The sequence below is a fragment of the Panthera pardus genome, unplaced genomic scaffold (assembly GCF_024362965.1).
Source record: "Panthera pardus isolate Hobbes unplaced genomic scaffold, ASM2436296v1 HiC_scaffold_26, whole genome shotgun sequence".
In the NCBI taxonomy this organism is placed as follows: domain Eukaryota; kingdom Metazoa; phylum Chordata; class Mammalia; order Carnivora; family Felidae; genus Panthera; species Panthera pardus.
The window spans coordinates 20,420,645-20,434,593 of NW_026526832.1; the positions used below are offsets into that span (position 1 = coordinate 20,420,645).

The 13,949-nt window shown below is 37.2% G+C and overlaps 1 protein-coding gene across 1 annotated transcript in view; it reads right to left on the bottom strand.

Moving 5' to 3' along the window:
• The window catches only part of RAB10 (RAB10, member RAS oncogene family), a 79,662-nt gene that overhangs the window by 3,949 nt on the left and 61,764 nt on the right, over nucleotides 1-13,949 (bottom strand). Inside the window, exons 3-5 of the mRNA XM_019450015.2 lie at nucleotides 9,379-9,517; nucleotides 4,335-4,424; nucleotides 3,728-3,829 (exon numbers count right to left, since the gene is read on the bottom strand). Coding sequence (XP_019305560.1) covers nucleotides 3,728-3,829; nucleotides 4,335-4,424; nucleotides 9,379-9,517 — 331 coding nt within the window. The remainder of the gene's footprint in view (nucleotides 1-3,727; nucleotides 3,830-4,334; nucleotides 4,425-9,378; nucleotides 9,518-13,949) is intronic.

A 13,949-nucleotide genomic window follows, 5' to 3' on the forward strand; every position in this document is an offset into this window, starting at 1 on the left:
GCATGTAGCCCAAGAGAAACCTGCTTAACTAATACTGAGGTGAAATTTCAACTTGCACTTTGAGGTCACCTACCTATTCTCACTGCTTTATGGGATTCTTCTCATTGTACGTTACAGCTATAAGCTTTGCATTTAAAAAACCTTTGTGAGTTTTCCTGAACTAACTTTATTCCTATTGCAGACCTTGAGAAAAATGAACAGAAGAGAAAGAGGCCAGTCAGCATCTCGCCCATAGCAGAAGAATATGACTGCACAGGAAATACTCTTTCTCTGGTAACTTCCAGGTGTGGGTCAGTTAAAAGTACATGGGTGCTTAAAAACAAACAAACATGGGTGCTTGTAAGCAGGGAGGTCACTATATCTATTCACTTAGCACTTCATTCACAGTACATCCCTTCACAATTTAACTTAGAGCCTTGAAAGAGACTCCCTAAAAAAGGGAATTATTCTATGCAGAGCAAAACATTTTAGAGCCAAAAGTATTAATCAAGTTTATTAAGTACAACTCCAAGCTGTTCCCAGCCAAGAATAAGAGAAAGGCCAATAACTACATTTAAAAAGTGAGGGAAAGAATAAAATAAGTTTACAGAAAAGGATATACAAAAGTGATTGTTAAACAGATCTTTAAAAATGCTCACCTTACTCATAAGAGAGCTGCAAATTAAATCCACCTTTGTTTCTTGTTTTTAAACCTGTCAGGTTGGGGAAGATCTGAAGGTCTTACAACCCACTATGTGGTCAGAGTGTGAGTAAACAGACGTCCCCATACACTGCTAGCAGGAGTGTTAAGGTACAACCCTCAGGACAGCATGTGGTGCCATGTATCACAATTATTAAAAAATACATATATTTTCTCTTTGGCCACTTCCAGGTATCTGTCCTTCATATATTTGCACATAATCATGTACTTACAAAATGATTTAAATACAGGATTATTCACTGCAATACAATTTATGAGATCATAAGGTTGAAAATCACTCAAATGTCCTTGAGAAAACCTGTTTAATTATGACAAATCAACTCAAGGGAGTAGCATTCAATTATTTAAAAAGTGGACTTTATGTATACATTTAAAGTGCCAAACAGTGTACACGTTGCCTTACCCAAAGAGTGGGAATAAAAATATATTCATATTAACACCTATATTAATAACTAAGAGGTTAAACTGGTTACCTGTGGGAGAGAAATGAGGAGTTGGGGGAATGCAGTGGGAAACTTCTCTGCACTTTCACTCTCTTTATTTTAAATGTTTGAACCATGAGAATGAATTACCTAGTCTAATAATTAAGTTAAAAAATGGTTTAAATTGCTTTCACTCTGAAGTTAATTTTTCTTGGAGCACCTGGGTGGCTCAGCCAGTTGAGTGTCCGACTTCAGCTCAGGTCATGATTTCGTGATTCATGGGTTCAAGCCCCACATCAGGCTCCATGGTGACAGTGCGGAGCCTGCTTGGGATTCTCTCTCTCTTTCTGCCCCTACCCCGCTTGCTCTCTCTGTCTCTCTCTCAAGCATCACTCCTGTTTCCCATATTCCAATGTAAAACAAGTTCATGTTTGATGTTTTAACTCATAACCTGACGACAATGAAAAGCATTATGTATGTGCATAGAAAAAAAATGCAACCTCACATTTGGGCCTGCCTACATGGGGAAGACTCCAGACTGAGATCTTTATTGGTGTATCCATACTTTTGAGCCTTTAATATGAGAACAAGGAAAACCTATTTCATAGGAAAACAGGTTATATGATTATATAAGCATTTTTTAAAAATGACAACATTAGTGAGAAGTTGAGGGCTACAGTATGGACAGAAAGAAATCAGAAACCATGGAGAAAACTAAAAAATCCAGAAAGAGAACACAAAGAATATTAACAAGTGTTATGGTAGATCCTATGGGTACTGGAATAATTTTTCACTGTGACCCACAAAGCTCTGAAATACAAAGTATATTATCACTAACTTAAAAAGTATTTTGTGGGGCACCTAGGCAGCTCAGTCCATCTTCACGATCTCGCGGTTCACAAGTTCGAGCTCTGCGTTGGGCTCTGTGCTGACAGCTCAGAGCCTGGAGCCTGCTTTGGATTTTGTGTCTCCCTCTGTCTCTGCCCCTCCTCTGCTCGCGCATGCTCACATATGGTCACATGCGCGCGCGCTCTCTCTCTCAAAAATAAGTATTTAAAAAAATTTTTAAAAATATTTTTCTATCCCTGTTATTCCCTTCATTTAAGTAAAAATGCAAACATTTTGGGGTGCCTGGGTGGTTCCATTGGTTAGTTAACTGTCTGACTCTGGGTTTCGGCTCAGATAAGGATCTCCCAGTTTATGAGTTTGAGCCCTGCACTGGTCTCTGTGCTGACACTGTGGAGCCTGCCTGGGATTCTCCCTCCCGCACCCTCTCCGCCCCTTCAGTGCTTGTGCTTTGTCCTTCTCAAAATAAATAAACTTTAAATTAAAAAGTACAAACATTTTTCCTTATCCACCTAGTATTTTAATTTCATAACTGGTTTTTCTTATTTTTTAAATTTACTGTTTGTTTTTCTTCTTTTTGATGCTACTGTAAATGGAATTATATCCTTAACTTCATTTTTGTTAGTTTGTTTTACAGTCACTCTGAATAGCAATAACTGATGACTTTTTTCCAGTTTGAACACACAATTATAGTTGACAACTACATTTTGCTATATACAAAAGTAAGTTGTTTGATTTCTCTGAAATTTCACTAGATTTGTTTTTGAGATACCATTTCTATTACACCTTATGTTTTATATATATATACATATACATATATATATGTATATGTATATGTATATGTATATATATACACACACATAAATTATATATACATAAATGATAATTTCCGGGATTGGTTTTTTGAAAAAAAAAAATATTTCAATTATAAAAATAGAAAAGTTACCAGAGCAATTAAATTTTCTCCTATACAATGCTTGCTCCTCCTATAGGATTTGTGTAAAAACAGATTTGTTCTGTTTTTATGTGCATTTAAATGTACTATAGAATGAATAGAGAACTCAGGATTCATAACCAAATCTGTGTATTGTATCTAACCATCTGAGGAAAAATAGGAAAATCAGATTTCCCAATTTTGCTACAAGTTACTTGTAGTGGTGAGTTTCACAAATTAAACCCAGAAACTAATCTTGAGGCAAAGTTAATTCCCTGAGATTACATTTTATCAATTTTTAACACATCACAGATTGAAATGATTGGCTAAAAGAAATATAGAGATGGATTTACTGTATTTATTCAGTATATAACAGATTGTGCCCTTTACTGGCACATCTGAGAAATGACTATATAGAAAAAAAATGATTCTGTACAAATCACCATTAGCTTAAATTTTAAGAAATTACCTATGGAAATGCAAAGAATGTATAAGAGAAATGAGTCCAAAAGTAAACAAAAGAGCCACAACACCATGGACCGGACAAAAAGTTGAAAAAAGGAGCATGAAATTAGGGACCTGAGAGTCAGTGTGGGAGTTCAGAACAGTGTTACCACTGACCAGAAGCCACAGATTTCTAGTGGCTCTCTGTTCTCCCCAGGTCCTACTTCACTTTGGAGGGCTAGATGTTGGTGATAGGTAAACAGTTACGAACAATACCACCCAAATCTAATTTCTGTATGTTAATCTAGTACTTCAACAAAGACTAAATGCTCAATTTTGACACTGGCACCTTAGAATTAAAAAGTAAAAATACGATCTTACCTTTCGAAGGATATCTTCAGCTAATGTGAGAAAAGCCTTTTCGATGTTTATATTTGCTTTCGCACTAGTCTCAAAAAATCTAATACCATGCTCCCTTGCAATCTAAAACAGAAGCAAAATGTCATCATAAAATTATCAAGCATAGGGTGCTGACTGCTGACGTTAGTATCCTGGAGGAAAAAATATTATTCTAAAGGCAGCAGTCTCTACTAGGTTATATAAAACGAAGTTATTTCAATGGGTCAAGATTCAAATGGTCAAGTTCTTTCAAAAATAAATAAGTAAACAAAAATACTAAAAGAATCCTCTTCTCACTTCAGGAGTCTACTTCAGATAGCCTAAGTGAGGTACTTAAAGTCTGAAGTTAAAAAATTGAGAACCTCTTTGTAATTTAAATAAGGTTAACAATACTACCACCACAGGTTTGATTCTCCCATACATGTTGGACATGCACTGAAAAAATTCACTCAAAGGATAAACTATTGTTTCCCACAGCATTTATAAAACATTGTGAATAGCTCAGCATCCTCCATTACCAGTAGCAGCCAATCGAAAGCAACACCATCTTTACAAAGAAAGCATATTAGTTTCATTCAGAGCTTTTTACCTGTTCTCCTTTTCCTTTAGGTACAACTCTTTTATCATCCATATCACATTTGTTTCCTAGTAACATTCTTTCCACATCTTCATTGGCATGCTACAATGGAAAAAATTTTAAATTTACACACCACCACCAATTATAGCTTAATATTCTCTAAAAATGACTTTATTTTTCTCAATTTTCAGTGTCATTTTTATAATCTGAAAGTTTTAAAGCAATCATCCTGAAATCATCCCCATGCTAAGGCCTACACAAATTCATAAATTACTTAGAAAAAGAAACACAATCCCTAATATTGCTGTCAAATATTATTTTCCCCCAATAAGAGGCTGTATAGTTTCTAATATATTCTCACCAAAAGAGAAGATTTAGGCAAAAGATCTGAAACTGGAATCTCTTATGCATAATCTAAATCCAAGAAGGATGATGATTTTGGAGAACATGTATTACCCTGTAGAAGCCTTAATTATAAATTCTATAAAGCCCTTAAAATCTCAAAAAGCTATACTGCTAGGGTGCCTGGGAGGCTCAGTCACTCTTGACTTCAGCTCAAGTTATGATCTCACCACGGTCTGAGAGATTGAGCCCCGCTCTAGGCTCTGTGCTGACAGCACAGTGCCTGCTTGGGATATTCTCTCTCTCCCTCTTTGCCCCTCCCCTACTTGCGCATGCTCTCTCTCTCAAAATAAACATTAAAAAAAAAAAAAAAAAAGCTATACTGCTAGAGCACTGAAATCCTAATAACATCTTTTGCACAAATAGAAAAACCCATCCCTAAAATTCATATGTAATCTCAAGGGACCCCAAACAGCCAAAAATGATCTTGAAAAAGTACAAAGTTGGAAGATTCATACTTACTTCCTGACTTCAAAACTTATTACAAAGCTACAATAATCAAAACAGTGTGTGCCACTGGCATAAAAAACCATACGCAAATAAAACAGAATCCAGAGCCAAGAAATAACCCCTTGCATGCATCTGACAAGTGCTCTGACAAGAGTACCAAGCCCATTCAATGGGAGAAAGAAGTCTTTTCAACAAATAGTGTTGAGCATACCAAATATCAATAAGCAAAAGAATGAAGTTGGGACCCCCAACTTACACCATATACAAAACTAAATTCAAAGTGGATCAAAGGCCTAAATATAAGACCTAAAACTGTAAAACCCATAAAAGAAAATACAGGGGAACAAGTTTTATGACACTGGATTTGTTAATGGTTTCTTGGATACGACACCAAAAGTATAGACAACAAAAGAAAAAAAAGGCAAATTAATATTTCATCAAAATTAAAAACTTGTGTGTGTCAAAGGTCGCTACCAGAGTGAAAAGGCAACCAACCCCCGGAATACCAAAAGTATTTGCAAATCATCTATCTTTGGCCCAACACACCTTTCTTTCCCTGAATGTCTCTGCAGCCAAGGTACAGGTTTTCTAGATAACGAAGTAATTTGAGATTTGATTGGTCTTAAATTCGAACACATCATATTCTTTTTGACTAGCCCCATTCTTTTCTGGGTCACTTGTACTCATTTCTTCAGGTCTCAGCATAAATGTCATTCCTTATATCAAGAGGGTTTGGCTATTCAGGGTCCCTTCCATTTCCATATGAATTTTATCTTCCAATTCATAAACACGAAGTATGTTTCCAATTACTCAGATCTTCTTTAATTTCTTATAACATTTTTTCAGTATTTAAGTCTTGTACCTGTCTGGTTACATTTTTCATAACTAGTTTTCCTCTTTGTTTTTTTAATTTATTGTTTTTCTTCTTTTTGATGCTACTGTAAATGCAATTATATCCTTAATTTCACTTCTGGATTTTTCACTGCTCGTGTATAGAAATACAACTGACTTTTGTATACTGATCTTATTTCCTCCAAGCTTACTGAGCGTGTTTATTGGTTCTAACAGTTTTATTTTTTGGTGTATGTGTATGGACTCCTTAGGATTTTCTATATACAAAATCTCATTATTTACAAATATAGTTTTACTTCCCAATCTGGGAGCCCCATTTTTTTCCTCTGCCTAATTGCCCTGGCTAGAACCTCCACTACAATTAAGAATTACAGGTGGCATACTTCTCATTTTCTTAGTTGCAGGGGGCAGGTATGATGTTGGCTGTGGGATTTTCACAAACATCTTTTTTTTATTAGTCATTTTTGTTAATTTATTTATTATTGAGAGACAGAGAGACACACAGTGTGAACTGGGGAGGGGCAGAGAGAGGGGGAGACACAGAATCCGAAGCAGGCTCCAAGGTCTCAGCTGTCAGCACAGAGCCCCACGCAGGGCTCAAACCCACAAACTGTGAGATCATGACCTGAGCCAAAGTCGGTTGCCTAACCAACTGAGCCACCCAGGCACCCCACAGACATCTTTTATTAAGCTAAGGAGGTTCTCTCCTATTTCTAGTTTGTGGAGTGCTTTTATCATGAAAGGGTGTTGGTTCTTTGCCTCCTATCAATATGGTATATTACACTGATTGATTTCTTTTTTAAGTTTATTTTATTTTGAGAGAGAGAGAGAGTGGGGGGAGGGGGGAGAAAGAGAGAAAATCTCAAGCAGATTCCGCACTGTAAGTGCAGAGATCAACAAGAGGCTTGAACTCAGAAACCAAACCGTGAGATCATGACCTGAGACAAAATCAGATGCTTAAACCAACTGAGCCACCCAGGTGCCCCTATACTGATTGATTTCTTATATTAAACCACCTTTGCATTCCTAAGTAAATTCCTCTTGATCATGATATATAATCCTTTAGAAAATGTTGTTGGATCGGGATGCCTGCGTGGCTCAGTTGATTGAGCGTCTGACTTGGGCGCAGGTCATGATCTCACCGTTCATGAGTTCGAGCCCCGCATCCGGCTCCAGGCTGACAGCTCAGAGCTTGGAACCTACTTCAGATTCTGTGTTTACCTCTCTCTCTCTGCCCCTCCCCTGCTCATGCTATGTATCTCTTTCTCTCTCACACAAAAATAAACATTAAAAAAAAATTTTTTTTAAGTTTCCTTAAAAAAATAAAAATGCTGTTGGATCAGTTCAGCTTCTTTTCATTTAGTTAAAGCTTTAATTTCTACAAAAAAGTGAAAATTAGGCAGCACCATTCTTCTTTGAGATAAGAACTCCTTTAAAAAAAAAAATGTATATTTATTTTGAGAGAGAGAATGAGCAGTGGAGGCGCAGAGAAAGAAGGAGACAGAGAATCCCAAGCAGGCTCTGTGCTGTCAGTGCAGAGCCCAACACAGGGCTCAATCTCAAGAACTGAGAGATCATGACCTGAGCGGAAATCAAGTCTCAAGAGTCAGATGCTTAACAGACTGAGCCATCGAGGTGCTCCCACCAATATCTTAGATGGCTTATATATGTCAGTTATGTATCTTAACTCTCATGTTGGGAAACTTAAGCCATCCAGCCTTAAGTATGTAAGGCTGTAATATAATAAAAAACATATTTGGTCCCTCTCCCCTGGCACAGTACTCCTAATTTCCAGAGTGACAGATTGTCTTTTGTTATTCATAACAATGCCCTTTCGGCTTATCTAAGTTTATGCTAATGAAGACTAGGGCAGAGGGTACCCACAGAGCTTCACAATGGAAGATGGTCACCAGAGGAACCAAACATGTAATTAAGGAATTGGAACTTCAGCCACTCCCCTACCTCCCATGAGGAGAAGGGACTAGAGATTAAGTTCAATCGCCAGAGGTCAATGATTTAAGTAACCATGCCTATACAGTAAAACCTAGATTAAACTCTGAAACAATGAAGTTACGGCACCTTCAGGTTGAACAAATCAAAATGCCCAGAGGGTGCCATGTCCAGAGACGGCTTGGAAGCAGTGTTCCCCAACCCCAATACCTATATGCCTATGCATCACTTCCATTAGCTGTTCCTGTACTGTATCCTTTATAATAAAGTATTAAATGTAAATACAGCACTTTCTTGAGTTCTGTGAGACATTCTAGCCAACTACTGAGCCAAAAGCGGGTCCTAGGAACTCCCAAATTTGTAGCCAAGTCAGAGAGAAGTGAGGGTAGCCTGGGGAACCAGGATTTAACATTTGAAGGAAGGGCAGTCTTGTGTGACTGAGTCCTTAAACTTGTGGAGCCAGAATGGCATTGAACTGTAGGACATCCAGTTCATGTCACAGAATTCAGAAAACTGGTTGCTGTTAGAACAACACTGCACAGTCTCTTTATAAACTGCTCCTACTACACATGCTACTTGGCTGAATCATAAAATAAAGGCTAAAAGAAATCGAAAATGGAGCCTTTTGTGTCAAAAATCTGTGAACTGTTAACTGATTATTAAATACTAACAGGCTTCTTGAAGATTTATTGTAGCGATGGAAAAGGTAGTAATGAGCTGTTAGGACTGGTACCATTGAAGATACCATGATCTTGTGTCTAATGCTGGCTTAAGCCTTGATCTTCATGTACCTAGCCAAAAATGCTTTAAAGAGTTATTAGTCTTAATGAAATTAAAAGTCTAGAAGGCAGCAGTAAGACATGAAAAATAATTTCAACAAGAAGCTACCTATGCTGCAGCACAGAAGCAGACATGCTTTGACACATATTTTACCTTATAAAAACTGACATCTTCACATGCAATGGTATGGTTCTATTTTCTTGGTTAGGTTTTTAACACATTACTACTCTGTATCTTTCAAAATGTCTAGAAGTGATATGACCTTTCTGTTGTTTTTAAATTACTACTGAAAAAGGTAGTCATTCATTCATTCATTCAATAAAAATTCACTGAGAAATAATTCATTTAGAGAGAGCTGTGTAAAACCACTGGTAGCTTCTATGTGGGGCCATCTTAGAAGATGGCTGCATAAAGGTTTTGGGTAAGTTAGTAATTGCCTTGGACAGGGTTCTAGACAGACCCAAAACTTTAAGACAAAGGTAGGCAAAATATAACATTAACCTTTAAAAAGGAGAAATAACTAATAAAGACAGTACATTATATACTAAACATCAATTAGAATATTTATTCTTAACACAAAAATGTGTCTTTATAAGGGGTTTATACAATTTCTAGGTCTTACCTCATCTATGTTTCTAAGCCATTTGCTGATGTTTTCAAAACTTTTACCATTGGTGATGTCATATACTAGCATGATACCCATTGCTCCTCTGTAGTAGGAGGTTGTGATGGTGTGAAATCGTTCCTGGCCTGCCGTATCCCTGAAATAAACAGCAATAATTTGTATTGAGCATTTTGATATTACTACATTCTAGATAAAGGGCAAAACAGAATGGTTTGGTAAGAAAAACACAAAAATCCATTATATGCCACAAAGCAAAACTGAACCACTCATTTAATTCTTAGATGTTAATAATTCTGGTTTATTCTTAAGAATAAATATATATAACTTTTTTTTAGTTAAAGAATTTAATGACCTACCTATACTGGATGAAAATCTGGAAGGGAAAACAGTAGAAGAATGACATGTAAAACTCTTGGGAAATTACTGTAATATGAACACCAGCAAGTGTAATAAAAACTCTTAAAATTCTGTTTTATTCAGTGATCTAGTTCCATAATGTAATACAAAAGCATGTGGAATGTTTAGAACATTAAAGGACTACACCGTAGTACAGCCACATTTACCCATTTAGAATCATTTACAAAATGTTATAAAGATAACTTCATTTTTAAGTTAACAAGATGGAAATACGTAAATAGTATTTTTCAGTTCTTTCATGTCAGAGATCTAAGATCTGTATTTTGCTCCTGTAATTTCCCCCTTATTTGCATCACCTATTTCTTCCTTTTATAGATCATTCTCATCAGGATACATACTTGCTTTAGTATCCCCTATCTTTCTTTTAAAGTTAATTTTATTTAAGAGAGAGAGAGAGAGAGAGAGGGGGAGAGGGAGAGGGAGAGGGAGGGAGGGGCAGAGGCTGAGCAGGGGAGGGGCAGAGAGAGAGAGAGAGAGAGACAGAGAGAGAGAGAGAGAATGAATATGAATATCCCAAGCAGGCTCTGTGCTGTCAGCACAGCTCCCCGATGTGGAGCTTGAACTCACGAACTGTGAGATGACCTGAGCCAAAATCAAGTTTCAGACACAACCAACTGAGCTACCCAGGTGCCCCCTCTTTTTTTGTTTACAGTTTTATTTAAACTTTATTTATTTTGAGAGAAAGCACGGGCAGGAGAAGGCAGAGAGAGAGGGAATCCCAAGCAAGCTCCACACTATGAGCACAGAGCCTGACACGAGGGTCAAACCCACAAACTGTTGAGATCAAGACCTGAGCTGAAATCAAGAGTCAGACACTCAACCAACTAACTGAGCCACCAGGTGGGCCCCTTATCTTTCGTAAAAAAGTAAAATTAAAACAAAAAAACCCACTCTCAACCCTACATCTCTTCAACTAACATCACATTTCTGTTCCCCTCCCCAGTGAACTTTCTTTTTAAAATAATTACAGGCTCACTGGAAGTTACAAAAATGTATTCTTGTGTATCCTTCACCCAGCTCTCTCCAATGGTAACATCATACACCATCTCACAAAAGCAAAACCAAGAAAGTTACATTGGTACAATCAAATGACCTTATTTAGAGTTTTTTTTTTAACATGCATGTGCACATGCATGTATTAGTTCTCTGCAATTGTATCACATGTATAGATATGTGTAATCACCACCAGAAACAAGACAGAAAATTGTTGCATCACCTTTCCATCTCCTATAGTCCTACACCCTGGCCAATTATGTTTTCCGTATCTATAATTTTGTCATTTCCAGAATGTTATATAAATGTAATCATGCTGTATACAACCTTTTGAAATGGTCGTTTTTCACTTTTTTTAACCATAAATCTCTTTGAGATCCACCCACGTTGTTGCATATAATACAATCTGTTGTATTATAATCTGTTCTGTGCTATTACTGAATAGTATTCCATGGTATGGACATATCACAATATGTCTAATCACTCATCCATGGAAGGACATTTGGGTTGCTTCCAGTTTGGGGCCATTACAAATAAAGGTGCTATGAATACTTACGTATAAGTTCTTGTGTGGAAATTAAGTTTTCTTTTTCTGTGGGATGAATATCCAGGAATGTGACTGCTGAGCCATATGATAAGTATATGTTTAACTTTATAAGAAACTGCCAAACTTTTCTAGAGTGGCTACACCACTTTATATTTTGACTAGCAATGTAACATAACACATCCGGTTTCTCTGCATCCATCAGCATTTGGTGTTGTCGCTCTATTTTTTAATCTAATAAATAGGTTGCGAGCGATACCTCATCGTTTTAATTGGCATTTCTCTATGGCTAATGATGGTGAACATTTTTTCATGTAATTATTTGCCATCCATGTATCCCCTCTGGTGAAATGCTGTTCTTGTTTTCTGCCCATTTTCTAATTAGATTGCTTATTTTATTTTTTTAAACTGTCGCATGTTTAGGGTTCTGTACCCAGTTTTTTAATTCTCTTGACAGGGTCTTTTGTAGAGCAAAAGTTTCAAATTTTGAAACCTGGGGTGCCTGGGTGGCTCAGTCAGTTGAGCGTCCGACTTCAGCTCAGGTCATGATCTCACAGTTCGCGAGTTTGAGCCCCACGTCAGGCTCTGGGCTGACAGCTCAGAGCCTGGAGCCTGCTTCAGATTCTGTGTCTCCCTCTCTCTCTGCCCCTCCCTTGCTCATACTCTGTTCCTGTCTCTCAAAAATAAATAAATGTTAAAAAAAAATCTTAAAAAGTTTAAAACCAGCTTGTCTAGATCTAAAAAAAAAAAAAAAATATCTCCCCAGCAAGGTTCTGCTCTTCTTCAAAAGGTCTCCAGAAACCACTGATAGCTAAATCCAGGATTTAGTTCCTTTTTGTATATTTTAACCATTCATCAGGATGCCATAAAATTGACCACCTTCTCATTTTAAAACATTTTATTCTCATGACTCTTCTGATACCACCTATTTCTGCTCTTAGCTCTATGGCACTGGCTGCTCATTCTCAGTTTCTCTGGCTAGCATTCTAACATTCAGAAATACACAGGCTGACAGTCCCCACAGAGTAGCCAGAGTGATCTTCTTTAAACTAATGCTGCCACTGTGCAAAATAGTCTGGCGGTTCCTCAAAATGTGAAACATACAGCTACCATATGATTCTGCAATTCTACTTCTTGGTACATACCCAAGAGAAATGAAAACATATGCCCACACAAAAACTCATACACGGATGTTCATAACAACATTATTCTTAATAGCCAAAAAGTAGAAACAATCTAAATGTCCGATAATTGATGGATAAATAAAATGTGATCTAGTCAGAGAATGGAATATTATTCAGCCACAAAACAGAATAAAGTACTGATTATCTGCTTACAACATGGGTGAAACTTGATAACTGATACCATTATGTTAAGTGAAAGAAATCAGAAACAAAAGACCAGATAGTGTATGATTCCATTAATATGAAATGTTCACAACAGGAAAATCCACAGACATTTAGTGGTTGCCCTGGCTGAATGGTTTGGGCAGGATGGGCAGTTTCTTTTTTGGAATATACACATGTTCTAAAATTGTGATGATGGTGAATATATACATTGTAAATACACTAAAAAACTAACTGTACACTTTTAAAATGGATGAGTTACATGGTACATGAATTAAGTCTTATCTCAATAAAGTTATCACAAAACAAACACAAAAGATTACTAGGCTAAAAAACAAAACAAAATTTCCAATTCATTATAACCAGAACCAGTTTCAAAACCTTATCTCGAGGCTTTCAAAGGGCTACAGGACTTGTTCTTTTCTCCAGCCCCCCATATTTTGATATATTCCTTTCCTTCAAAGCTAGAGCCGCGTTTGTTTTTGTTTTATTTAATAATTTGAGCTCGTTGGTCTCACGTTTTTTTTTTTTTTAACGTCACCAAATTCACAAGCTTGCTTTCACTTGAAAACTACTGGCTGTTCCCACAGCCTCACTGGCTCCTCATGTTCACATCTGAACCGTCACCTTAACAATGAAGCTTTCTCCAGCCGCCCAATTTAAATAGTCACCCAGTCTCTCTCCATTCCGACTCCCTACTTCACTCCTCTGTATAAAACTTATTACAGATTTATTTCTTTACTGTCTCCCATGTCCTCTAAAATTTAAGTTCCATCAGATTTGTCTTGTTCATCGCAGAATCCATGGTCTTTACATGGGAGAACAAGCATTCAAATGTTAATGAGTCAGTTCTTCAGAATCCTATCTTGCATTCTTCATTATTTTACAATCAAGCCACTCTAATTCAGTTATATAATCCTTAAAAAACGTATTTTTAAAATAATACTCAGAAGTACTGGGTGGCTCAGTCGGTTAAGTGTCCGACTTCAGCTCAGGTCACGATCTCGTGGTTCATGAGTTCAAGCTGGGCATCAGGCTCTCTGCGGTCAACACAGAGCCCGCTTCGGAACCTCTGTCCTCTCTCTGCCCCTCCCCTTCTCTCTCTCTCTCTCTCGAAAATAAATAAACATTAAAAATATTTTTAGGGGTGCCTGGGTGGCTCAGTCGGTTCAGTGTCTGACTTCAGCTCAGGTCATGATCTCGCAGCTCATGAGTTCGAGCCCCGCATCGGGCTCTGTGCTGACAGTCAGAGCCTGGAGCCTGCTTCA